Here is a 27152-nt window from a genome sequence, read left to right on the forward strand (position 1 = left end):
TTTCTGGGGACAAAAGGAAAGGGTCTGTATGTGTGTGGAGGGACCAAGAAACCATGTGTGGCATCACTCTTCAGTCAGTTATACCTGAGCCACAACTGGGACATTTCATGTCTAGGTAGAAAGTGGCTACTTCTGGGTTGTAGTGACAGACCTCCAGCTGTGGGGGATAGAATGTGATGGGGTCTGGAAATCCTCATACTATGAAGGTATTGCAAGGAGCCTTCTATGTCTGCATTAATATAGACACTTCTAAATCCATGTCACAAGCCTGTTAGTTAAAAAGGAAAACGCATTTCAGAGCAGCTACACTTCCTCCCTTTTGGTCATCTAAAATCCACAATACTTCCAGAGAACTGTAGCCTAGGTAGAGCAGTGGCTAAAACCAGAACATTCAGCAGACCAGCCCAATACTACATACTGCTGTCTGCATGTTTGTAGCTTTGCATAAGTAACTGGTGACATCTTTCAAAGCAAAAACAGAACAACCCCGTCCCAACTTACCCAAAATACTGCCAGTGTTCTATTTCATGTAGCAACTCGGAGCTCTTCTGCTCTTGAGTAGCTGGGTCCTCCTCTCTGGAGAGTCTCAAAAATTTTAGGAACTGAAGTGGGAGATGTACACATGTTCTGAAGGGCATTGACATCTAGAATCACAACACAAGTCACCTGAGTTCTCAGGGAAACACATCCTCCTCCTTAGCAAGACAATTTGCATGCCATGCAATTGATTTATTGGTGCACTTAAAAGGTAGACATTAATGCAGTGAACTTTCTGACCCTTGTATAAATAGAGCACAGTGTAATCCCAACCACTTTACACAGGATGAAAGAAAGAAGAACCAGAGTTGTTTTAGCTGAGTATGACAAGAGATATCTGTGTCACCCTGGCTACTTTTACACCTCATACTATTCCCTCTTCTATTTTCTTAGAAACTAGCTAGAGGGTAGATTTGAGGTATCAGTGGGATGAAGGAAAGCTTCTGAGGACTAGGTGAGGAGGAGGGAAAGCAGAAAATGTAAAAATCCCATATGCTGTTGTAAAGACTAGACTTGCCTTAACGCAGCAGTCACAGCAGACAACCCTGAAAGAAAAAAGTCTCCAGCATCATCATTTGAGTAAAGCTCAGCAGATACCAATATTGCAGCTACAGGTGACATTCCCAAGTAAGTCTGAACTCATGATTGTGGCAGAATCACTTGATGGCAAAGTGAGCAAGCTGAGAAGTCCCCTATTCAGATTGCCAGCCTTCCTATTTCTGGTAGTTTAAATCATCTGAAATGTGTCAACATCCATAGCTTCAAGACTTTATCTGCAAATGCTCATTACACTTCACCCAGCACTACCACCAGACAGTTACTCAATTTCCAGTGGTTGTTTACTTGCTGCTTATAATCAATTCAGTGCTTCACAACCCCTTCAAATAGATTTAAGTGAGCCTTAATGAGCCTGAAGTTCCTCTCTCACTCTCCCGTGAACAGAAAGCCTCTGACAAGTAAGTGGATACAAGTAGGCTCAAGTCCTTCCCCAGTCACAAGGTCTGGAGTTCTCTTTTTCAGTCCTCAACAGAAGATTCTGGTGTAGACCCTCCCCCAGAACCTGTTCAAGCCCTTGGCTGAAGTTATATCAAACCTTTAGAGCAAAATGCAGAGGTTGATCTCAGAGAAATTAATTTAATACTGGCACAGGAAATTTGCTATTGCTGACTTAATACTAAGAGTTAAAACTGAGATACTACTTCAGAGACAAGACTTTCCACATCCTCCCCAGCTGTAGACACTTCAGCCTGGCTTGTGCAGTAAGGCAAAGCTGAAGGGTTCAGCAACCCGTTCCTATCCAGTAGTACAACCAATGAATACTGAAAATTCTCAGCACTGTTCTTTCACTCTTTTCTCTCTCCTCGTTTTTTTCTTTTATATCAGCTCACCTGCTGCAGAGGTAACAGTTGTAAGGCCACTTAAGAAACATCTGCTTATGGCAGCTGAAACAGATCTGTGGAAAGGAAAGTTATTTGTGAATGCAAATGGGAAATATCTTTGTACCAACAGGATCCACTGCCTGCCAAAGAGCAAGCACATAAACCTTCTAAAGGCTTTATATTCATATACAATAACAGAGGTCCAATAAATGATAGCAAAGACACAGGAATTAAAAGCCAAAAAGGCAAAAAAATTCTTACTTGTAGGCCAGTGTTTTTATAATGCAGAGGTTTGGGGCAGCTGCCAGACAACAGGAGTTTAAAAAAAGGCTCTTGAGCAAACAATAGCTGTATTGTGCAAGAGTGTAACAGTAGCTAGTTAAGAGAGAGAAGAGAGACATTCTTTGAGGTAGACTGCAGCAATCCCAAAGAGATTAAATCAGGGCAAATTTGAATTCAATCCTGAAGCAAAAAATGAGTCATAAGGAAGCTGATGAGTTGCCTGGACTTTCTAAAAAAGAGCACATTCATACACAGCTGGCAGTCAAAGTGATATTATCTTGAGAAGTAGAACTTGAGAAAGCTGAAAAAACAGCAGGGGGTAAGAAAGCCATTTTAGAATAGTCATACAGCAGGCAAGTTAAAGCAGGGTCAGTGAGGTGAGAAGAAAACAAGGATTCAGTCTCAGGAGCGTCAGATAGCTTGTGGAAGTAGCATAGCTCTGCTAGTAGAGCCTTTGACTCTTGTCCATACTGCTAAATAAATGAGGGCAAGAAAATGACCCAAAAGCCAAGAAGCACAGGCTTCCTCACATCTGTGTTGCAAAGGGCCTGTACTCAGGACATCTGCTCTGGAGGGGTGGTTGCAACACCCCCTCTCTAAAGGAGACTCAGGGGATAAGCCAGGAGTCAAGAAACATGAACAGCCAACAGTCCTGAGCTACAGCTCCTTCCCTGTGCCCCTCATCTTCTTGGCCTTCATGTCCAATTGCCAAGGTGGTTTGAGTCAGCACAACTCGGGTGTGGGAGCCTGAGTCAAAAGCCTTCGTTTCACTGTTTAGCAGTACCAAATCCCAACTATTTACTTCGGGATTTCAGAGCTGACCAATGGTCTTGGCAGTCAGCTCTCCTCACATGGAAATCAGACAAGAAGCAACAAGCAAATGTTGGGCTACTTTCTAGGCAATTTACACAGTTTAAGATGGATTAGAAGCCATCACTGCATAAATACTAAAAAATTTTTCCAGCCTAGGGCCAAACTCAGATCAGCTGTTATGAATAGGATAAGTTGAGACAGAGGGCACCTCTGCAGTTCATCACTGAGGGCCATGAAACCTGCCAGCTTTTGAAAAGGCAAGGGCAGCACAAAGAAAAGGAGAAGAAACATACCTTTGCTCTTGGAAAGACACCATCACTACCTCCTTGGAAGAGGCCTTGCCCTTCCAGCACCATCATTGCATATCTGGTTCCAATCAGCTCAACAATGGTTGGTGATGGCCACTTGGTAGGAAAGGGACAGTCCTATTGAAAGACAGAAGTTAAACATCAGATCAAGTTGAAGAAAGCAGCTGTTTGGGGAGGTCACCTTAAAACTGGGTCCCAAAGGATCAGGAGCATTTTTCTCCGAAAACCTATTTTGCTTGTGATGGGGACTATCAGGTGACTCTTTGACAATACTAGCAGAAAAACTACTACAGGGAGGTGAGTGGTTGCTGCAGTTTTCAAGCAGATTCCTTTGAGACATTTTACCTTTTGGAACAGGCCACAGAACAGATGCCACCTTGGCCCCTCCTGGATACAAGAGGTGTCAGAGAGCTCAGAGACTTACCAAGGTTGGGCAAGGAAGGATGCAGAAGGAAAGAAAGAGACAAGAGCACAGCACACTTTGTCAGGGCAGAATAGGGTGAGACCATAATTCAGAGGGTTGCACAGAAGCACACAGACCCCAGCATTTCACCCACAACCATCATTCAGAGCCTGATAACTTCAGTTCTACATACATTATACATTTAAAAGTCACCAATGCTGTGCTATCCACATTTTGTTACCTATTCCCCTTTACTGCAGCTTACAAGATCCTTGTGAGCATATCAGAGTCTAGAGAGAATGAAGGGACATGGAGAAAGCAGGACAGTCCCACTTTCAATTACATTCTGCTTGAGGAAGCCTTGATGGACACTTTCAAGTAATGCCATGGTATTTTTCTCTTCTTGTATGAGAAAACTTTATTTCATATCATTCAAAGTGGGAAGCCACCACAAGGACACTACAGCATCCAGTCTTCTCTTAAGCTGTCTCCAAGGAGAGAATAATATACATACTTCAGATACAATATGTCCCAAGACAAAAACCACAGAGCATGCTTACTGCTTGCATGAGGATCAAGGTGCAAGTCATTATCAGAGGTGTCAGACCAGGGTTGCTTGCTGACATGTTGGACTTACAAATTCCTTGCTTTGAAGGCCTCTCTCTAAAGATCTGGACCTTCCTCCGTAAGGAGGCAGCTTCTGTTGGCCAGTGCTCAGGAAACACTTCAGTTTAATGTCTCCTGGTGTGGGTGCACTCATGGGAGGACACATAAAATTTGCAGCGAAACCTGGATGGGAAGAGAGAGTTTTAGGGTGCAGAAAACCAACTGTCAGTTTCTAAGTATTCACCCTGAAAGCTTAACACTCAAGAGCACTACACTGCCTTCTGAAGGTAGCAAGGCTTACACCTCTCCCCCTCCAACCCATCTGCTCAGATCACAAAAAAAGCAGAGGTTACAGTAATTATGCTTGTCAGTAGGCACTGATGAGGCGTCATTAGCACCATTTAGCTTCATAAAATGAAGTGCTGCACTTTCTACTTGAATATTCAAAACACTCATTTAGCTTTTACTGCAAATTCCAGTCAGGCCTTTGGGGACATGCAATCATTGTTTTGAAGCTGCAGGAGCTACACAAGCTTCAGTCAACTGCTGAGAAATTATTTTCTAAGGGCACCTCCCCAGACTTTATTTAGTGTTGGATCTTCTCCTGCAAAGTATCTTCAGGTGATCAGAGAAGTGGACATTGAGCCCAGCCCAAGGCTTTGGGAGCCCATCAGACCACTGGCTGTACTTTGTGACCTGGTTTAGAGGTGCAGCCAGAAGTGCACTGACCTGTGCTGAAACAGGATACTCCTGGTGGCCTGGTGGAGGGAAGGCAGGCACTGGCAGGCAGCTTGGGAGTGGTTTCCTGTAGACCAGAGGACAGGATGTTCATAATCTGCATATAAGAGACACCAAGGCCACTTCCTTAGAACTACTGATGCCTAACAAAATCCAGGATGCCCACAACGGATCAGAAATGTTCAAGGCTCAGCCAAAAGTGGAGCAGAGAGAAAAATCAATGGAGTACATTTAGGAACTTTCTACTTCCTCTTGGAATATCAAGTTAATTTCCCTTGCACTCCACAACTAGGAAGTTCCAGCCAAGTTAGTGAAGTTTCAAATTCACCTGTTGTCTCTCTTGCCCAAGTCCAATAGTGGATACTAGTACCAGAGTTCTATCTGTTCAGGAACCAACTTTGCAACAGCCTCCCTATGCAATCCATGGAATACACTGGAACCATTTTCTTGGCTCCTGTTCACAGGTAGCAACACTGGAGAACAGTTCAAGAGACTGTGACTAACCCAACCCATTAACTCAACTCAAGCCCCATGCTTTATCGCAACAGCATTGTTTCTACCTTGTCTAGACAAGCAGAAAACAAATTTGATTATATTATATATATTGAATATATTATATTATATATGAAAGTCCTTCTAGTTCAGCAGTAATACATCAACCACAGGGCTCTCAAATGCTGAATATTCCTACAAGTAGCACAGATTGGGGCAAATATAGCTAAGATTTTCTGCTTTTATTAATTCATATCTGTTTTCCTCAGTTAGGCAACTGCATTTCAAGCAGAAATATTTACAGAAAACAGATTCCTGTTTATATGCCAGAGCATCTGTGCTAGACATGATGTGTTAGGGCTTAAGTTCTGTTCCACAGAATTTCGGAATATGCTCAGACTGAATCCCAGAACCAAGCAGTCAAGCTTTTCATGACAGAGCCAAGAGTTAAAGAACCCAAAGACTGTGTATCATGGTTTACTGAAGAATGGTGCTCCCAAAATAACTACACAGACAGATGAGTGGGAATTCACCCATCAAGTTGCTTCCTGAAAATAAATCATTACATTTTCCTTCCATGAGCTCACATAACACATGAAATCAAAATACCTCAATACATCTAGCATCAAATGCCTCACTGTGAGGTAAGAGTGGGAATATTCTGGCCCATATTGGTCAGACTCCCATGCTATTAAAACTTCTGCAGGATCTAGTTTTCAGAGACCAGAGCAGACCTCAGTTCTGTAGAATCATAGAATATCCTGAGTTGGGACCCACAAGGATCACCAAAGTTCAACTCCTGCCCCTGCACAAGACCACCCCAAGAGTCACACCATGTGCCTGAGAGCATTGTTCAAATGCCTCTCGAGCTCTGTCAGGCTTGGTGCTGTGACCACTTCTCTGGGAAGCCTGCTCCTGCAGGTGAAAAACCTTTTCCTCATAACTAACTTAAACCTCCCCTGACTCAGCTTCAGGCCATTCCCTTGCATGCTGTCACTGGTCAGAGAGAGAGATCAGTACCTATATGCTTCAGTCATGCCACAAACAGAGGTGTCTGAATATAACATGAGCTTCTGTAGAGGAAACTGACTTCAGTGAACCCAGAAGTACCACATTTTTTCACGTTTGAGACAAGATTTCCTATATTAGGATTTGTTCCTGACCTTCCAGGTTATGTATGTGCTTGCAGCTCAATTCCTGAAGTACCCATGCTTCTCCATAGTCCTTTCACCTAAAGCCTTACCTGAGCTCCTGGTCCCAGCTGCTGTGTTGTAGTGTTGGCAATTTTAAACTCAGTACTGGCATCTTGGAGATGGAAGAAACTGTCACTTGGAGAGTTCAAGGCAGTATTTGATGCCACAAGCATTTCTGCAGGGGAGAGGGAGAACAAAAAACCCCATACTCACAGACTAAATGACACACTGAGCTGGGACGAAGATGACAAATTTGATACCCACCCATTGGAATTTGAGATTTAACCAGACTTTGTCCTGATAGTTACATAATCTTTTAGTCTTAGGTGATGGTCAAAATCCTAAGTAATCTCACTTAGTGGACAGACAAATTTGAACATCCATTTAAAAAAAGCACAAGTTGAAATATCTTTTGAGTCTTAATAAGACACAAACAGATTTTTTAGAAATAACTCTTCTTATGCCATACCATCTCTATCACACCAAATTTGTATATTCCTCCCTGCCCCTTACATTACAAATGTTATTGAAAAGATAAGGGCTTTCATTTCCAAGGCCATCTGTTATTTTTAGCCAATGCTGACGTCACTTTCTTGCTTGCTAAGTCACTCTATGGCAGTGCTTTCAGTATAGTACCTTTGGAGCTGCTCCCCTTTTCCTGTGCTGCTGCTGCTGACCGAAGCTTCGGTGGTTGTTTTATTTCTGCCATGAGCTGTTTGTGCCAGCTGGGCTCCTGGGGCACACACTGTTTCAGCTTCACCTTCAACATCTACAGGCAAAGCATAGGACCACAAAGAGCCATTGGACAGAGAAAGGAGACCAGTGGTGACAGAACAACTGCATCAGCAATGGCTCTGTTTTGCAAGTGCTTGTCACCCAAGAGGGCACTGGGCCCTGCACATGAGACACCCTTCAGCACTATGCATAGTAGAGCACTATAGCGACTCAAATTTGAAATTGAGAGCTCCAGGAGTTCTTTGAAGACCACAAAATGTTCCAAATTAAAGTAGCAGTGGAAGAAGTAGAAAGATTGATCATCTTTCTTCTATGAAGATGTCAATTCCCATTTTCCTAGTGCCATGTTTGGCAGGAGGGTCTATTCAAAAGTTAAGCATGGTTAATATAACCCCCTCCCAAATACAAATCAGTAGCTAAGGTATTAGCTTTATATTCCTTCAAAACATCCTGTCAGCTCCAGAATTAACTTGTTTTGCTATCATCAGATTCAGCACCAGGTCACCTACTGGCTTTAGATGAGGCTTGGGAGCAGCTACATCAACTTTGGGGGCCCTGTGTTTTTGCTTGATGGTCACCTGAAAGAGCAGAAGTGATGCTTAAGAAATAGTTCTTTCTCTACTCCTTGTACACCCTGCCATTCAGCAGCACAGCAAATGATGCAAGTAAGGATTTGGGAACAAGGGAGGTAGGGAAGGCATTAAAAAACAAAACAAAAAACCCCAAAACAAACAAAAACCCCCCACCTCAAAACGAAAAAAACCCCCAAACAAACACAAAACCCCCACAAAACAAACAAACAAAAAAAAAAACCTAAACAAAACAAAGAGTCAGCAAGTGTAGAATAATGGAGTTTCCTTACATGGGTTTTTGGTAGGGTAAGATTTGCCGATGGCAAACCAGAGGCAATCGGAAGTACTGCACAGCCCTTAGAGGCTTGCACAAGGAGCATAAAGCCTTCTAGCCCCAGCAGCTCATGAACTGCTCTGAGAAGCTGCTGGAAAACCCTCATGCTCACACACTAATGCCAGGAGTGATCCTGACAACCACCATGGTCACACCATATTCACCAGTAAAAGCTCGGCTCCAGGGAGGAGAGCAATGGAACGGGTTAACAAGACTAACAAGAACAGTAGCAGCAGGCAGCTGTATGCATAAGCCAGAGTCCCAGAGACTGGCTTACAGCCCTACATAAACTAGGAACAATAGCAAGATAGAATTGCAGGGCAGATATTCATGTGAAGCATCAAGTCCTGTGCTTGCATAGGGGAGAACTGGCAAAAAAGTCAATTGCACATGCATGTCTTTAGCTGCCTTGTTCACTTATTCCTATTTTGAGGCCATGCCATTTACTTTCACTTGTGTGTACAACTTCAGAACACGTGGGAGTGCAGGTAGAACAACACTACAGCTTCCCACACTAGCTGTGCTTTCATTCATTTGCAAATTAGACCACTCTTTGCTAGACAAGCTTTAAAATAGCTTTGCAGATGGGGAAATCCTAGTTTAAGAGCCTTCACAAAGACCTGAGCAGTAGCACTCTGCTTTCTTTCAGTATTTCTGACTACTACTCTTCAAACATGTTTGTGCTTCTCGTGGACCAAAGAAAAAAGTTACCAAAAAGGAAAAAAAGGAAAGGGAAAAAAAAAACAACACAAAAACAAACCCCAAGACCCAGATCATCCTGCCACCTTGAGTTACAGTTCTGTACTGCACAGTGAATTGATACACAGTACATTGCAAGGAATACAAGTTAGTTATGATGCACTGTCTCCTTTCCAATACTATTAATTTACATATCCATCAATAGATAATCTCCAAACACATGACATAGCCTTACCTGGAGGCAGAGTCAAGCCAAGCAAGAGCTGGGATTTTATAGAGGTGCATGGTTTAGCTGAAGCTTTTAAACCTGCTACACTCTAGCAGCACCAACACAGAGGAGAAAAAAGCTGATGCCTAGTGCAGTATGCAAAGTTTTCACTTTTTGTAATACCGCTCTTTATTACAAGAAGAGTTGTGTCTCATCTGCTGCCAAGACGTCTGTTTGCAAAGCATGCCAATGCCACAAGGCCTTGTGCCAATGTTTTAGATCTGCTCATCATTCCCAGCTCAAGCTGCAGCAAGCAAAGAGCATCCCAAGCCTTTAGAGACACCCCAGACATTTTTGTACCTGGTCATCTTCACCAACCAAGTGGTGAAGCTGGAAGTCCCTACCCCTCCCCGAGAGAGGCTCAACATCTTTTACCCTGACTAAACTCCTGCAGTAGTTGAGTGCACTGCCCAGAGGCCTCTGCCTGAGGCTGAGCAGAGAACTGTCTCAAAAGGGCTTTTGCACCTGCATACACACCACAGTACCTGGGAAGACGTGGCAACAAGTAAAAGATGCCAGGCACAGCTCAGCTCAAGGAGCCTGGAAGGACACAAGTGTCCAAGGTGGAAAGCACAAGCAAGCAAGAGTCTATTCCATGGAACTGTTGTGTACCTTTGAGAAAGACAAGCCTTTGGAGAAGAGGTCTCAACACATACTGCTCAGAAATTAAGTAGAGCAGATGTTTCCAAAGTTGTCTGCTGACTCCAGTCACTCACCTTCCGCAGGGTGTACCTCTTGTGCTGAATGTCATCCAAAAGTAGCTCGTAGGGAGAGCGAATGCGTTCTTTTGGAGACACACAACGCTGCGGTCGCTCAGCGGCCTTGCGCAGCCTCACGCCAGTCTGCAGCTCACAGATGACACCAGGCCACAGGGATGCCTTGGAGAAACCAGCAAGGGCCAAGTCAGTAGCTGGCTAGAACTTTCAGAGCAGCATCCCCTCCCTCCATGTAACAGGGCACACTTAACAGCTGAAGTCATTCAGAAACACAGAATTGTGTCCCTAACATGCCCTTCTCCTCACTTCCAGATCAGGGAGCAGTACCAAAGAAGTTAATTTACAACAAGGAAACTGGTAGCTGGCTTACCAAGCTCATTCCCAAATTTTGTCATTAACATTATGGATGTACTTCAGCAAAATACAGCTTTTGCTGCCAGGTAAATTAATAGACATTTTCTTTCTGCAAGTGCTCCAGGTGCAAGGGTGTTTTCATCTTACTGGATCCTAAGAAACACTGGGAATGAAACCCCAAATCTTAACATTAAAATCCCCTAAATTTTCAGAAACCAAGGGTTGAAGTACCCAGAAACAAAAGAAGACGACAAGTGGGAAGGGATCTCATACTTAAAGGCAGCATAGGTTAGTAATCTCAGCCTGGAGACACAAGCTAAAAACCCTGACATCTGCTCATCCTGTTTCTGTACTAGTATCTGAGGATGTTCAGGCATGCAGTATAACCCAACAAAAGTTAAAGGCAGGAAAAAAAATAATCAACTCAATAGCATGTTTAGACAACATTGTAACAGAAGTGCTAAATCAACAGCTTATCTGGACCCCGGTGGCAAATTGAGTAAGAACAAGTCATGGTATTAGAAACAGTGATAGGGAAGCAAAACATTTTAGAAAACTGCCTCAGAACAAAGTATCTGACTTAAGCTTCTCTCTCTTTTCTACTTACAGCATGAAGCACCTTCTCTCAACTCACTCCTTCAGATACCAAGAAGAGTCTTAGGCAATCTCTGCCTGATGGCTGCCTTCAAGGAGACATATTTTTGTTGGACTGTTTTAGCCTGGCTTTGGTACAGTCATACCTCAACTCCAGAGAACTAGAACTCTCAAAGAATGATCAAACACTAGACATATCTTCTAGGCTATATTTAATACTGTGTGGGAGAACACACAAAAGTCTCTGGGCAAAGTCGTCAGTACTTGAGACTTTTGGAATAGCTTATTCCAAGGCATTTGCACTTTATAGAGTTGTATTTCACATGGCAACTGAACTTGACTGAGAGACATGACCTGAAGAGAGACTTCTGTACTGTAATATTGCCACATTAGTTTGGGGACAAGAATTGCCTCCAGCTGGTCATTTCAGAGCAACTTGCACACCCAAAACATTTTTCAGATGTTGGTGACATCATTAGCACTCATGCTTTTATTTCCCTACTGACTGGATCACTGCAATTATTCTATTTGTGCCATCCCATGTATTGTCAAAAGCCACCTAAACTTTCCACAACCTATGCAGTACAAGACAAAGGACTACAACACTCTAAACCCATTGCCTTGAGTTCAACAGTGAGTGGTAAAACAGCTGAGTTTCTAACAGGTCTCACTGCTTAGATTTCAAGGTGAATACCAACAAGGGACATGTAGAAATAAGCTCTGCTGAAACTGTACAACCCTGCATGCTGTCAGGCTGTAGTCTGCATTTCAGAAGACCTGTTTTATATCAGTCAACATGAAAAAGTGTGGTCCATAGAGCACATTACCTGCTTAGCACCACTCAAGGCATCAGCTCTAATCTGTGGGATCACAGAGAAGATGGCATCCTGGTTATTTTAAACTCAAGAGTTTGTCAGAGCAATGCAATCAACTGGTGCTTAAGGACTTGGAAACTAGAGGCAGAGGATTTGCAACAGACATCCAGCTTTTGGAATTCATGTCTCCTGAAGGAGCAGAGGCCAAATACACTGGCCTTCGGGCCACACGGCAAAGTCCATGTATTTATTCATGTATTCCCTGCAGAAAAGAGCTACAGCAGTTGATGAGTTTGTGGTTTGAGATAGCTTGCCAGTTTATTTTAATAGATCACAAAATTGAGAATATGCCCAAACACACATTTCACAAACATTTTCATACAAATAGTTTGAGCACGCTTCAAAGCAAGTGCTATTTAGACAAAGGGAGCAAGTCCACAAGTCTCTTGGGGCTTGCTGTTTGTCTCCACAGACTCCAGACTACAGAGCATTTGTTTATGCTGGGCAGAGCTCCAGCCTGAAGCTATTTGTTTCTGATTGAGCCCTGACTGTGTAGAGCCTTGAAAAGAGCACAGCAAGTTGCTTTCCCTGCCCCAACCACACAGTCCAATGTCTATGGAAGGACAAAAGGCAAAGGCAAGAAAGGCAGTGCACAGAAGGCTGGAGAGACATCTCCTCACCCTCCTTCACCCCTTTGTTTGAGCTGCTGGAGCTGCACAACCACAAAGATGGACAGTGCTACTGGCCTTCAGTCCCTGCCAGTCCTGACCAACAGAGATCCCACATAATAAGAGTGAGCTAGTCCACCTCAGGACTACCAACAACAGAACAGGTTTCTGGGAGTTCTCAGTCCAGCTATGAGAAAGGAACAGATTGCTTTTGGCAGATGTCAGTTCCTGCCAAGAGCTGGAATTTGGGGCTCATTTGCGGGTAGAAAGAGCCTGAGTAACTACTTATGGGCACTTACTCCAAAGACTGCCTCCAACTTCATTTTTAGAAGTGGTTTAAGTTGGACCACAAAGACAATCTTTGGGTAGAATAGAAGTCCACGTGAGGTTGACATATGAAATAGTTTAACTTCAAGTTCACTCCCCAGCTTGTTTTGCAAACAAGTCTTTAACTACTCAGGCTCCTGAACAACCTAAGCAGTTTAATTTGTGTTCAAGCTCTATTTTTCATAGAAGAATCAATGGAAAGCCTCAGAGAGCCAATACTGACCAAAAAACCCAGTCCCCCATAATGAAGAAAATAAATCCCTTACACCATGGGTTTTCTTCTTTTGAATGGGGTTTTCCACCCAATCTTCCACATCCATTTTTCTCAGTCTCTGAGAAGCAAGCACATGAGGTCATTACTTTACACTCTTCAGTGATCTCCTGTCTATCCAGCATAAATTACTAATGTTTATCTGAAAAGCCTAGAAGCTCTAAACACCTAAACTTTCAAATGCTACAATAAATAAAAGTGGTGCAGAGCCAGCAGCTATTCACATAGTGAAAACAGACCTTCATCCAGGTGCTCCACTTCTAGTGCAATAAGAAGGTTACTTTAGAACTTGGTGAGTGTGTGAAGGTAGAGGGAATAGCAGCTAATGGGTAATGTACCTCTTTGGAGGTCTGGATGATGGTTACAAGCTTCTGAAGTTCCATATATTCAGTAAACAGACTCCTACAAGTCATTTCATAGTGGCTGGTAGCCTCAGAAGGCCTGGACAAGTGCTCCTCGCAGACCTGAAAGAAGTGCAGCTATTTTAAAAAGATCTTGAAATTTAAAAAATCATGGTAGGATGGAATAAAGCAAGATTCAGTTTCCTCAGTCCATGGTTAAAAATCATCTTCTTCACTGCCCCTTTATATTTTTTTCTATTGCAGATACAGAGGAACAAAGAAGGAAGATGTCCAATCTTTTACGTACAATAATGGAAGCAGCTGTGTTATTTGTATACCTTGTTTTCCATAAGGTGTGCTTTGAAACAAGCACCTGAAAGGGGAAGCCTCCAGTTCAAAGAACAACAACCCACAGCAGGTGGAGTCACTTGCCCTGTTCGTTTTCCCTGCGCTGATCAGACAGAGGGATGGGAAGTTTCTCATACCTTTAAATTATGGCTGAGGGGGAAATATTTGTTTGAATTGAGACATTCAAATCCCAGCCTTTGCAGAAGCTGAATTCTATGCAAAGCAAGTTTTTTCAATATCCATAGTGTTCTAGGTATTGAATTTGGAGACTGTGTACAGGATTTTGTAGACACAGCTATGGGAAAGCCATGCTCAGTCTTCCTTCTTAATTCTTTTCCATGGGCACTTACAAACACCTAAAATGGTTTTACTTTTTCCCTCTGATGGGAAAGCCAATGCTCCCTCTGTGTCCTCCAACAGCCCACCCAGCTTTTTCCCAGAAGCGGTCTTGCCTCTTGGTTAACGGCACTGTTCCATCAACTCCTCTAAACCTGCTATATTTACTAAGTGGGAAGAAGGAAACCTTGATAACATCCTGCAGGGTGACTGGTGGTTTCATTGCCTTGTCATCCAGTTTCAACATGAGGCACAGCAGTTTCTCCAAAGGATCACTCAGTTCTCGCTCCACTTGGCTGTCGATTCCCCAGTCCAGGGCTTCATAGATCACCATTCCCAAGTACTCCAACAGCTGCGGACAGAGACCAAGGAAGCAGTGCAGCACAAAGCATTGTGGAGAACATCACAGCTTTCACTTTCGACCATTCCAGTACCCTCCTCTGCTCCCAAGGACTGAGCACATCTCTCAGGATGAGATATACCCTCCATTTAAGCTGGTTTAAAGTTTTTAAATGGCCTTAATTGGCAGCCCTAAGATATCTGTTATCAAGACAGAAAGACTCTGTTCTATTCCACAGTAGGCAGCATCTGTCCACATTGTTTCCCAGTCCCATTGTCTTACTTAAATTCAGTCCAAGAATTTTGTTTCCTTTTCCTGGTTGCAGGGAAGTCACTCTCACAGGGCACAGCAAATTTAAGCACCTTGATAGTTTCCAAAGACATCTGCATCTCCTGAGCTGGCCTTCTACTACAACAGGATTATCTCTGCAAACACAGTGAAGGTAAAGACACAGGCTTACCTTGTCCTCTGACTGCTGAATGCTGCCAGCATCTGAAAGGGAAAAATGAGGGTCAGGGGAGAAAGACATCTGTACAGGCATTGATAAACAGCTTTTAGAACCCTTTTCAAGGGAGGGGAACAGGAAGCATTTTTTTTAATAAGGTAACTAACTCCTCTGACTACAGTCAGTCCCACCTGGGGAAAGTAGGCCTGTATTTGGGGGAGTCCTGGAAAGCAACATAGGAGACTCATGCTACTGTGAGCATTAGCCCAAAGTAACAGCTACTGCATTTTGTTGTTTGCTAATTGATATCCAACCACAGGGAAGGCACAGGATCTTTGTCTTTATTCTTTACTACCTACTCTAGTCCCTGAAGAGTTAGCCTAGCACTGACCTCTGCTGCAGCCCAACCAAGCCCTTCCTAACACAGACTGGTTGCCACTTGCTGGCTACACATAGTGACCAAAAAAAGGGAAAGTACCAATCATAAATCTGCTGTGAGAGTTACCATAACAAAGGAACCATATGCTGGAAGATGAACAGAGCAGTACATATAACAAAGCCTCAGACTATTTATTTCAAATAACATGAGTGGTAGAAGGCTTTCATCACAGCTATTCCCTAAAACCAAATGATTCAACAGAGCACTACAAGAGAAATCAGTAGGTCATACATCTGTATTACCACTCATCTAAAGTCCTCTGAAATGAAGTACAGGCAGGAGAATAGCTCCATGACAACGTACAGAGAAAAGAGAGGGGAAAAGAAAAACAAAAAAAAGTAGGGGAAAAGAAATTTCCCCTACTTTGTCCGCACACTTCAGTCTGTTAGGGGAACAGCCCTCGGCATCCGCAGCTACCAATGCTCTTACCAGATTTGTGGTAGACCTTGAAGGAAGCAGTACCATCAGCATGGATAAAGATGCTCCCAGAACCTTTTATAAATACAGAATGGAGTGATGGGAACAGCCCCTGAGCCAACTGCTCTATTTTTCTGCAACACTGAAAGCAGATAGCCCAGGCTTGCTCCTCACTTATAGGATGTTCAAAACACCTCAGAAGCTCAGCTAGAGAGACCTTTGTGATCCTCTGCTCACACTCTGGAGGCTCCATTTTTCTTTTCACCTCTAATCACCACTCTATGCCTAGGGAGCTTAACACTCCCTTTTCTAGGATAGGCAAGTGCTCACAGCAGCCTTTTATCAGTTCTACCTCTTGGTTTGCTCTTATCGCTCTTCCCCCAGGTGCAACCATTAATGGCAATTTTTGCTCTGTCCTTTTAAAGGGACATGACTTTATCTGTATCTGTATGAGATTTCTTAAAAGAACAGAGTAAGTGTACAACAAAATGGAATCAAGAGAAGAGTGTACAAAAATTGTGCTCAATTTAACTCCCTTGTTCCTAAAAAATATATCAATTGGAATCCCAATGTTTGCAAGTAGGAAGAGTACATTCAACTTCAGGCAGGGAGGGAAAGAGGCAGGAAATGTCTTGTATTTGAGGAGAACTCAGAACACCGCAAGAATCTTTTTGATAGGAAACTATTCCACCAACAGTAATACATTACAGCAGTCAACTCCATGGGGCACGTGCATCCGTCACAGGCCTGGCAGTGCCCCTTTGTCCCTGCCACAGCAAATTCCGGCAGCAGGGGTTGGGAGCATGGAGCGGTCGGGACGGCGGGGCGGGTACCCGGGCTGTGGGCAGCAAGGGCCTTCCTTGCTCAGAACGCCGGTGCCACACAACCACAGGATCAGCTGGGCGGGAAAAGAGCTGAGATCATCGAGTCCAGCCTGTGACCGAACACCAGTGTCAGCTACACCAGGGCACTGAGCGCCACGTCCAGTCCTTCCTTAAACACCCCCAAGGATGGTGACTCCACCACCTCCCTGGGCAGCCCAATCCAATGCCTAATCACCCTTTCTGTGAAGAAATTCTTCCTAATGTCCAACCTGAACCTTCCCTGGTGCATCTTAAGACTATATCCTCTAGTCCGGATATGAATTGCTCCTGGTGTGAAGCCAGTCACGCAGCTTTTCCAGCACTTTGAGGGCTGTGTGTGACATGGGACGGCACAGCTGCAGCGCTGGGGACTGGGGTCACCCCCGGAACACCCCTGCACCGCCTCACGGAGCAGCTCAGCTGCTGCTGGGCTGGTTCCCAACGGCCACAGCTCCCGAGGCACACACTGGAGAATTGCGAGGTTTAGAAAGTGTCAATAACACTCAAAATGTCTACTTATTTCCCTTCTCGCTTATGGCATTTGGGAATGCAGTATATCAGCGGCAGCCCCGGGCCATGACGCACCCCCGCGAGGTGACTTGGTCCGGCCCGCGACTCTCCCGCCGGCTCGCCCGGATGGTCCTGCCCACGCTAGGGCTCGCCGCGCGCAGCGGGAAGATGGCGGCGCCCAGGGCGGCGTGGGACGGGCGGGACGCGCCCTGGAATCGGCTGGATGTGCCCTGGCCCGCGAGCAGCGCCACGGTGCCGCTGGCGGCCCAACACCCCGCAGGTCCCGGCGCGGTGCCGAGGGGGGATGGGGGGTTTTTGAAGCCGCTCCCGGGCGTTTGCGGTGGGTGGTCGATCGGTGGGAGCCGGAGCGGGCGCTGAGGTGGTGCCCGGTGCTGGTGCCCGGCGCTGAGGCGGTGCCCGGGTCTCGTCCACAGTGAGATTGCTGTCGGTGCTACGGCGGCGTGCGACATCGCCGGGAAGCGGCTGACGGGGCCGGGCCTGGCCGCCGAGGGACGCGTGCTGCGTGCCGTGCTCTACGTGTACCACAGCAGGCTGCTCCGGCACCGGCCTTACCTGGCCCTGCAGCAGGTGAGCACCAACCCCGCCTGGGCGGCAGCTGGGTACTCCCGGCTCCCAGTCACCACTCCCTGAAAAGCCTTTGGAGCAGCACTTGGCGCCCGGAGCATCGTGCAAAAAATGTGTGGGAGCAGGTGCATTTTTGTCCCCTCATAGTTGAGCCTAGTGGGTTTCTTGGCTCTGTACAGCGAGTGCAGTTCCCATTTTCCAGCCGTGGTCTCCAATACTCACACTGAGACCTGAAGTAGGTACAATTCCATATCTTTGAATACATGAGTAATACAGGGACATCATTCTCAACTAATTGTAATAATGGGAGGATGGAATAATAATCCTAGCCTACTTTATTAGATACTTTCTGGTTTAAGCTGAAAAGTGAACACCTTGCCAATTTTCCAGGAAAGGGGGTGTCATCATCTTCATTAATAATTGTTTCAAAATCGAGCAGGAATGGTGCTTACCTTCTTGATTTGTTTATGTGTTTTCCTTTTGACAGCCAGTACTAAAGGCCATTGTATACAGCAGGGGAAATCATGCAGCACCAATTAAACACAGCCTACTCCAGTCCTTCACGTAATTCCTTATTTTCAGTAGAGTGATGAAGGGATGTTTTTCATCACAGTGCAGATGCAGAAACATCCCAGAACATCCCATGACACAAACCTGCAGTTTGGGCTGTTAAACTGATAAGGAGAAGGTGTCATTTAATATAGTGACAGTTCTTTGACCAGGGCACTCAGTATCTCAAAATACCAGTCAAAGGAATTTTCTTTTTTTAAAGGTAGAACAATGTTTGAAGCGCCTATGGAAAATGAATCTGGTGGGCAGCCTGGAAACTCTGGTAGAACTGATTCCGAAGTAAGTGTCATGGTCCTATATCTTGTACTATCCATTAACTCCATCTGCAGCGCTAAAGGAAGAGGATGCTAGTTCATAACCAACCCCTCATCTCTGTATCAACACAGGAAAAATGCATCCGAAGCCCAGACAGAATGCTTGGTTCCCAGCCAGCCTATGCTGGAAACAGTGGCTTTGAAGGTATTGGGAGGCTGCAAGCTCGTACTGCGTCTACTGGATTGTTGCTGTAAAGCTTTTCTGTATCCTTTTTTCACCGTAGAAATCTTAGAGTTCACCAGTAGCACCTCATGAGACCAAATCTGGGTCTGCTCTAGGCCCCTCCCTGTATTGCTGATGGACTCAACCGTGCAATTCATTTGTACAACTTGAAGTTTCTTTGATAGCCAAACACCTTATTCACCTTATTTTCAAGTTATTATGTAGGAAGCTCAGGCTGTTGGCTGGCAGCTGTTCTGGCCTTGAGCAATCCAAAGTTTGGCTGCTCATCTCCCAGATTATTCCAGGATATCGCCTTGCGAATTGCCTCTAGTTGGTGTGTTCAGCAAATCTCATTACATGCTGTTTATTTTTTTTTTAACCTTAACTGCTGTAATCTTCAGCTTGTCCATTAAACACCTCTGCTCGAAGGAATTCATACTCCTGAACACTGTGGCTTCAGGGCTCCTGAGCCGGCTCTGGTTCGTGTGTTCAAAAGTCTGTCTTGTTTGTGTCTGTCTGTTTGATGTGCCTGTCAGGGAGAAGGGCTTGTAATTAGGCTTTGCTGCTAAGGGGAGCTTTATTCAGTTGGGAGGAGGAGAAGGGAAGGTCCCTCGATGCTTTTGGACTTGATTCTAGCACCTGCAGAGTTGTGCAAGTGAGGAGAGACTTCTTAAATGCACTTATGAAAGGCTTTGTTCTTGGATCTTAGCAAACTGTATGAAGCTCTAATGAAATCAGTGTTAGTGTCAGCCTGCCACAAACACCTGGTGCTCTGTGCAGCAAGCAGTAAGTCCTGCCTCATGCTGAAATGGAAAGGCTGGGATAAACATGTTCTATTATACTGCTGAGTTTTCCAGGGAAATTGGTGTTCTGATCTCTCTCAGTCTGCGAGAATAACTGCTGTCTGTAGCTGAAGGAGTAACAGCATTGTTAGAAGAACTTTCTTTGGCACAAGAAATCTTGTATCTCCAGGAAACGTAGAGCAGGCAATTCTTTGGCATCAGGCTTAAGGTGGTACAGGGTGCTTTTGTGGGAAGACTTCCTGGCGACTGATTTGGATGTGACCCAAGAACCTGATGGGTTCCAAGTGTGGCACTCAGCAAAACTGTACAGAAGCAAAGGGGCTCCTGATCAGGAATTACTAGTTAAGTCACTTCTACATTCTGATCTGGAACAGTTCCTTAAACCTCAGACTTAAGGAAAGCAGGGTGATGAAGTGTAAAAAAGTACGTTTGTACTGAGGGGAAATAGGGAAAGGGCACCTTGGAATCTCTTACCTGAGCTGAAGGTAGTTGTTCAGTGTGCATAATGTTTTGCTAGAGGAGACTCCATACTTTTTTGTCCTCTGTCTTCAGGATTCAGTACAGGTGTGTATTGCAGACCCTCACATCCTTGTATGGTGCGCTGTGGACAACGCTTCATCTGGTATCTGAGACCCAACAGACACCCTATATCAAGGGGTTTACCTTCCCTTCTGATATCAGCGACTTCCTTGGAGTTAATGTATCCTCTGAGGCAAAGAAGCAAAAGGCTAAAATGCTTACAACCAAAAAGTCTACCAGCTGGATGAAGAAGCTCTTCCCAGCAATGCCAGAGGCAGTATCAAAGGTTGGGAAAAAGAGAAAATCTGAGACCTGTACAAGTGCCGTGAAAAGCCATAGCATCCCGTGCCCCGTGGACATTGGAGAGACAGTTGTGGTGCCCAGAGCCAGGAGAGGTAAAGCCTTGTGCCACAGTGTAATGGTTTCTGACACCTCAGAGACTGACTGCAACTTCTGTCCAACAGGGCCAAGCAGTTCTACTGCCCACAGTGTGGTTCTGGTACAAACTCCCTGTCCTTGGGAGAAGAGAATGCTGCATGTACCCTTGCCTTTATAAAGCTGTGGATAATGTCAGTATCATGATTTTTTGGGGCGGTTCTTTTAAACAGGATACAGTCTGGAGAGAAGCAGGTAATGAATGCAGTATATAGGTCCTGAAAATAGTTACTTGTACTTTCCTGATTTTGTGTAGATAACAAGCTAAGGGCACTGTCTGCAGTCCCTACAAGAGTAGGTGAGGCTGTAGGTACAGGATGCAAGTATCCTGCACTTGCTGTTCTGGACTATGCCCAAGTCTTCCTCTGCAGTCACGGCTATGGCCAGTGACTGCAGCCATCCAAGTGTTGGTGTGAAGCTTTTACCCATTGAGCTCTACTTTGCAGCCATCTGTAAACCTCTGCATGCTCTTCATTCCTTGCCAGCTGCAGTGCGCAATGAGTGCAGTTCCCTTGAGTCTGCCTGAAAATGTTGAGTACAGGTGGGAGCCTGCCGAGAGCTCTGTGGCATTTCCATGCAAAGAAATAAAACTGTCTTGGTGTTGTAATGGGAACTCTCCTCTCTCTCTGTAGGGAAGCACCCAGGGTTTGATGTGAAGACCTTGCTTAGGCCATCCAGACATCCAGCACAAGAGGTTTGTATGGTATTGTTTTATATATTAGGTTGGTGGTTTCATTTTTTTTTTATGTAATAGGTTTTTTTTGTTGTTTTAAAGACTCTTAACACTTGAAACACGATATCCCTGATTGAAAATGTCCCTTTTTCCTGCCTTATTTTTGCCTAACAACCCAAGTTAGTGTGGAAGCTTTTCACAGAAAATTGCTACTTATTTCTGCTTAGGAATTTGGGCATTTGTTGGTTTGTCACATGAAATGACCAGAGAGCAAGTCAGTAGTAGACAGGAATACAAATTCTAATTATCTGCCTCTTCTTTCTGTATTCCACAAAACAAGATCGCTGTTCCCTTTTATCCTTAGAAAATAAGGAGTGTTCTCACAAAAACCCCTGTGTTCTGTTCCCTTCCAGCAGAAAGGATCAGACACATCATCTTTTTACAACACTTTCTGTTACTGTTTGTTTCAGGGTCTAAGCATTGCATCAACACCTTTTAAAGCAAAGTTGGCACCACCCTCCTCTCGGATAGCAAAATCACAGCATACTGGATCTTTTGTGCAGATGGTCCAAACAGCTGCATCATTTGGGGAGCTGTCAGAGGCACTCAGAAAAGCTATTCTGTGGTGCAAAACCAACAAATTCAAATCAGAAGCCTATTTTCTGCGTAACAAGTTGTTGAAAAGCAACCGGCTGCACCATGTGGAGGCTCAAGGATGCAGGTAGTTTTGCATGGGTGTGGGATTTCTGAGTCTAACACTTTATATTTTAATATTAAGAATTTTGCTCTTGTATAGTGAAACACAGTGGTCTAAGCCATTCTTTTAAAATTCAAACAGGATCACTAGTTCAGGTTACTGGGCACTCTGACGTGAGCATTCTGTTTAGCTTCAGTCACTTGTGAAAGGATTTAAAAGGCTAACAAATGTACAGTATTAAGAGGGAGGATGAAAATGCAACTTAAATTATTTCATGTTTAATTGTAACAACTGTATGAGACAAGGGCTGTCTTTATTCAGACTGCCCTGGCTACTATTGTACAAGGTGCTGTTCTGTTTCCTTGGTATGATAAGGAAAATGATAGAGAGGGCTAATAAGCAAATCTCTCCAAACTCCAAATGATGTAACATTTTACTAGCTGATAAAGTTCTGTTTTGTGCACTTTCCTCCCCTTAAGCTTGAAGAAAAAGCTGCGCTGTGTCAAAACATCTGTCTGTAAATGCCTCCTGTACGGGTCACAGCACACGCGCCGGCCAAAGCAGCGCCTCGGGGCACGGCTCTGCCGAAGGAGGATCACATCATCTGCGTGCTTGAAGACAGCTCTACAGACCGCTGGGCAAAAGCCTCCTGAGCTTTTTGGGCTCTGTGAGAACATTTCATCCCTCGTCCTCCCAGCTTACCAGGATGGGTCTCCGAGTCAGGAAGAACATTGCAACATCGATACAGGACATGACAGACTAAGCACAACAGGGACCCCTAAGCGGCTGCTGCTGGAAGCAAGCCCTGGCCCTGTGTCGAAAGAAGCTGCTGAGCACACAGATATTGATTCTATTTTTGCAGCAATAGGTGTCTGACCGTGGACTTGAAGGAGGAAAGAGGTCAAGTCACTCTAGTTTTTTGTTGTTTTTTTATTAAGTAAATCCCTCTGAACCCTAATGGTGTGTCAGTAACTCACATTCTGAATTCTGTTAACAAAATAGCAACCATTTTATTATGTTTTTGTAAAGCAGCTTTTTTTTTAAATGGCTGCTTTTTTATTTTTAAGGGTGTTCCAAATACCTGGATAGTATCTGTCTTTTTACATAGCCTTGTCCAGGAACAGTGACTTTGTTACCCTTACTCAGAGTTCCCTCTCTACTGCTTGACCACATGTTAAATGCTGCTGTCAAATCCACAGTGCAAATAGTTACCATCCATGGGAGAAGGCTGCATCTGATCACTTACTGCTGCTTTGGACAAAAGACTTGCCAACACCTTTCCAAACCTTACACCCTTCCTTCCGTGCTCCTTGTACAGGGGACAGCCTTGATGTGCAGTATTATTGCTGTTTCAGCATTTGTTATCCTTGTTCTGAAATGAGGAATTAACTGAACCTACCTCCCCTGAGCTGTTCCAGAAGCAGGGGAAAGCACAGCTGTGGCCTGCAACAGTAAATTCCTGATGAACATGTTTCTCACTGTCCCCAAAATCTTTTTAATCTAAGTGCAGTTTCTGCCTGGTTGGCAATATAAGGCACAGGTACCCCATAGTGTTAGATAAAGCAGTGGGCTTAGTGGTGTCTGCCAGGCTCTTGCTTGTAACTAATTCCCACAATCAGGATCACCAGGAAGTATTAAGGAAAAAAAAAATTCAAAGTGAAGAATAGGAATCTGGTTTAGTACAGAGCAGCTGTATAACAGCAGTATGGAGGGGGCTACAAATAAGTAGTACAAGTAAATCCTGAGCGGGCTAAGTTCAATTTCTTAGGCTTAATAGTGGTAGAAAATAAAAGAGCTGTGCCCACTGAGACAAACAAAAATAACCTTCATAGCCTATGAAGTGCTAAACTCCCTGTATTACCCACCTTGTGTGAACTGGTCAATGTACATTTAGCTGTGAAATGGGAGCACAAACATGTTTTATTCAAAAAGCATATACAGAGCAAAGAGCACAACTTTGATAGTAGTTTGGGCTTAAGGTCTTTATACAGATAACCAAGATCCATTTTCTGGGTTTCCTGTCACAGGAACACCCAGTGACAACTGAAATTATTTTAGAGAATCGTGAATCATCAGCCCTCGAGCCATCTGACTGAACATAGGCCTACTTCAAACAGACTCCTGCCATTGCAGGAATTTTTACAGCTCTTTTTCTCATTTCATCAAACGGTATAAAAATACCTAAGTATACCACATACAATCAGGTAACATTTCAGCTGCTTGAATATTTCTCAGAAAAGGCTGGGAGTGAGGGTAGACATCCCAGCAGTGACCTCCATCCCGAATAACCCTTCCAAACAACACACACGATCTTCCTTCTTACTGAGCAGCAGATGCCCAAATAATGCTCCAGTGCAGCTTGTGCACAAAATCAAGACCCATAGTTTGCTTCATCAAAGGCCTTTCTGGCTCGTTTCAGTTCTTCATTCATAGTTAGGAGGTCTTTAACTCTGGCAAACTTCCGGGGGTCCTTGCGTATTAGAAAGACAATGTCCTCAACCTGCACCCGACCCTGCCGCCCGATGGACATGGCCTTGTGTGTCTGTTAGAGGGGAAAAAAAAAGATAGCAGCATTCCTTTGCCATGGTGGTTTTTTAAGCTCTCAATTCCACTTTATTTCCTGTCATTTTATAACAAAAAAGCAAGCAATTGCAGGTTCTGGGCACCATCATCCTAGTCACAAGAGAACTTGCCAGAAGACCATGGACTTACTCTGCTGTCCCAGGCTGCCTGTCACTTAGACCCCAAACATACCACTATATATACATTACATAACGGTATCAGAACTAAGGCCAGATCACATGTAGGACACCCAGCCTGCAGAATACCTGAAGATAAGGCACAACTTGGAAGCAATGTGAGGTAACCGTATCAGAGGACAGTGTAGGGACAGTGTATCCATTTTGATAAGGATAGGCAAGACCAACCTTTCAAAATAAGAAGGGGTCTGTGAGAACATCTCATCACTCATCTTCCCAGCTTACTAGGATGGGTTTCTGAGTCAGGAAGAACATTGCAACATTGATACAGGAACAGGACATGTCAGACTAAGAACAACAGGGACCCTAAGCGGCTGCTGCTGGAAGCAAGCCCTGGCTTGGATACTTTGAAACGCTATCCAGATCCGGAAAAGTAATGGCTTCAGGCCCAAGAATGCATTTCTTTTGTAGGGCAGAGTTAAGTTCCCATCCATGTACAGACACTGGGCAAACACAGAAAGTTGACAGACTTTCAAATCTGAGCCTTATCTTCTGTCAGCTGCACATACAGTGACGCCACAGTGAACCCCAAAGTCAGATGGGTATTTCCTCTCCTACAATACTAACCTAACTGCTACTTAAGGACTTCAGTGTTCCAAACCCACATGGAGCAAGATGCATAAATTTTGCTTTGATCTTGGAAAAACAAAATCCAAGTTTATGTTTCTCCTACTAATGCCATGAGTTTGGAGCCTGAAATAATGCAGAGGTATTAACCTTCAGAAGGCTAAAAGTTTTGGTGAGGATGTTTTGACCATGCTGTCTAGAGCTGACTTACCATTTCTGTGATAAATTCTATTACCAGGTCCTCAAGAATGTCCACTGATTCTGTATAAGGGTTCTGGTCGTCCCCGAATCCATACATCATGCACCTTACTGCACAAAGAAACACTCAGCATGAGGCGTCTTTCATCCATTCAGTGCTGCACACAGCTAGTTAGAGCTCACCAGCCTGCACATTCCTGCACCAGGACGGCACTCTCGTCTGTCAGGCAGGACAATTCTTGAGGAAACATACAGGAAAAAAGCAGAAGCCAACAAAAGCCAGGTGCTGTACATACAGAAAATCATGTCTGAGGACAGGCTCTCTGAATATTCATTTAGGCTGTAAAGCACTGCACACTGACAGCGCAGCTGACTTCGGGCACACCTAGGTTCAGAGGATGCACTAGTAGTATTTTTGAGGGGGGTCTACGCGGCAGCTTTCTGCACTTGCAGCCAAGGCACAGAATGAAAGCCGCTGCTTTGCTAAGGAGCAGTGAGTTTTGGGCCCCGATAGCTGTGAGCTCGAAGTTTCAGCTGAGTGACCCGTCCGCGCTGGGCAGGGCTCTGTGGCCCGGCCCGACTCACGCTCTTTGGAGAACAGCCTCTTCCTCCTGCCCTGCCCGCCGTCCAGGCCCCCGCCGGCGTCCTCCGCGTCCTCTTCGAACTACACGGGCACAGCGAGGAGAGGCCGCGGTCAGCGCCCGGCTGGCGCCGGCCCCTTCCCGCCGCGCTCCCGCCCGCGGCTGAGCTGCGGATCGCCGGGAAGGGCAGCCCCGGCACCACTCACCGGCACGTCCTCCTCCTCATCCGCCATGGCTGCCCGGCGGCCCGGAACAGCTCCCGCGGCCCGGCCCCGCCCCGCGGCCCCGCCGTGCTGCGCTGCGCTGTGCTGCGCTGGGCGGGGCGGGGCGGGCGGCGCTGCCGGGCCTGCCGGTGCTGAGGGCACCGCGGAGTGGCTGGGGCGTAGGTCTGGTGACCCTCTCCAAATGTGTACACGACACTCATTATTGGATTGTCAGATCAGGATAGCGTGGTTTGAAAGTGAGCTCAGGAGGTGTCTGTTCCACCTCCCTGCTCGAAAGAGGGTCAGCCACGAGGTCGGGAAGGATGTCTTTTCACAGTCTGTTCGGTTGGCAGGGGCTTTTCCTTCCCTTCCGCAAGGCACACTTGCCCATGTTCACAGAATCACAGAATGTAAAGGAGTTGGAATAATGGACCTTAAAGATGATCTAATCCCAACCCCCCCTTCTATGGACACGGACACCTCCCAACTAGACCAAGTTGCCCAAAGTAAGTCCCCTCTTTCAGTTTGTACCCATTCCCCCTTGTCCTATCACTACAGTTCCTGATGAGTGCCTCTCTGGCTTCCCTTTAGGCCCCCTTCACATACTGAAAGCTTGCTATGAGGTTTCCACCTTCTGGACAGCCCCAACTGTCTCAGCCTGTCTTTGTAGGGGAGGTACTCCAGTCCTGCTGTATTTCATACAGTTGCTGCCAGCCCCTTTCCTCCAGCCCTGCCCTTGAGCATGTCCACTGTTCCCCCCGGTTTGGTGCCCTAAGCACGTTCGATAGCAATGCACCTCCTCCAGATTACTTGTAAAGATGTTAAATTGGACACATTCCAGAATGGATCCTTGCAGCGTTCCACTTGTAACTGCCATGCAACTGGAGTATGAACCACTGACTTCTATGCTCCCAGCTCAATTATTCAACCAGTTTACTGATT

At 45.2% G+C, this 27152-nt stretch overlaps 3 protein-coding genes across 8 annotated transcripts in view; 1 reads left to right on the forward strand and 2 right to left on the reverse strand.

Moving 5' to 3' along the window:
* The window catches only part of LOC104687075 (protein spire homolog 1-like), a 30871-nt gene extending 13669 nt beyond the window's left edge, over positions 1-17202 (reverse strand). For 2 of the 6 annotated variants that reach the window (XM_039559214.1, XM_039559199.1), the window contains exons 1-14: positions 14930-17202; positions 14317-14481; positions 13443-13568; positions 13100-13165; positions 10076-10237; positions 7996-8064; positions 7388-7520; positions 6802-6926; positions 5058-5133; positions 4360-4511; positions 3305-3436; positions 1926-1990; positions 1055-1082; positions 502-644 (exon numbers count right to left, since the gene is read on the reverse strand). In XM_039559214.1, the coding sequence (XP_039415148.1) occupies positions 502-644; positions 1055-1082; positions 1926-1990; positions 3305-3436; positions 4360-4511; positions 5058-5133; positions 6802-6926; positions 7388-7520; positions 7996-8064; positions 10076-10237; positions 13100-13165; positions 13443-13568; positions 14317-14481; positions 14930-15010 (1523 nt within the window). In that variant the 5' untranslated portion in view covers positions 15011-17202. Of the gene's footprint in view, positions 1-501; positions 1083-1925; positions 1991-3304; positions 3437-4359; positions 4512-5057; positions 5134-6801; positions 6927-7387; positions 7521-7995; positions 8065-10075; positions 10238-13099; positions 13166-13442; positions 13569-14316; positions 14482-14929 lie in introns of those variants that run through there. The other 4 variants (XM_039559210.1, XM_039559224.1, XM_039559205.1 and 1 more) reach the window with 4 other exon arrangements.
* Positions 17164-23377, forward strand: NEPRO (nucleolus and neural progenitor protein; the record flags this gene model as incomplete). Its single annotated transcript, XM_039552450.1, is given in 11 exon segments — positions 17164-17256; positions 17258-17423; positions 17578-17601; positions 17604-17731; positions 18501-18577; positions 18685-18816; positions 19177-19254; positions 20131-20492; positions 21165-21226; positions 21676-21926; positions 22382-23377. Coding segments are annotated over 11 exon segments (1770 nt in total), but the record flags the coding sequence as incomplete, so codon positions are not given.
* Positions 23378-23791: 414 nt separating this feature from the next.
* Positions 23792-26298, reverse strand: TAF13 (TATA-box binding protein associated factor 13). Its single transcript, XM_039559233.1, has 4 exons — positions 26214-26298; positions 26012-26090; positions 25440-25537; positions 23792-24444 (listed from the first exon to the last, which is right to left on the reverse strand). The coding sequence occupies exons 1-4, from the start codon at positions 26238-26240 to the stop codon at positions 24274-24276; spliced, it is 375 nt and encodes a 124-aa protein (XP_039415167.1). The 5' UTR covers positions 26241-26298; the 3' UTR covers positions 23792-24273.
* Between the last annotated feature and the right edge of the window lie 854 nt (positions 26299-27152).

This window comes from Corvus cornix, chromosome 1 (assembly GCF_000738735.6).
Source record: "Corvus cornix cornix isolate S_Up_H32 chromosome 1, ASM73873v5, whole genome shotgun sequence".
In the NCBI taxonomy this organism is placed as follows: Eukaryota; Metazoa; Chordata; class Aves; order Passeriformes; family Corvidae; genus Corvus; species Corvus cornix.

Excerpts from the sequence above, each read along its gene's own strand:
- TAF13 (XM_039559233.1), bottom strand. The coding sequence starts at position 26,240 with ATGGCGGATGAGGAGGAGGACGTGCCG. Across the intron at positions 25,538-26,011 it reads GAGGCTGTTCTCCAAAGAGC|TAAGGTGCATGATGTATGGA; the intron begins GTGAGTCGGGCC and ends TTCTTTGTGCAG. Across the intron at positions 24,445-25,439 it reads TAGAATTTATCACAGAAATG|ACACACAAGGCCATGTCCAT; the intron begins GTAAGTCAGCTC and ends CCCCTCTAACAG.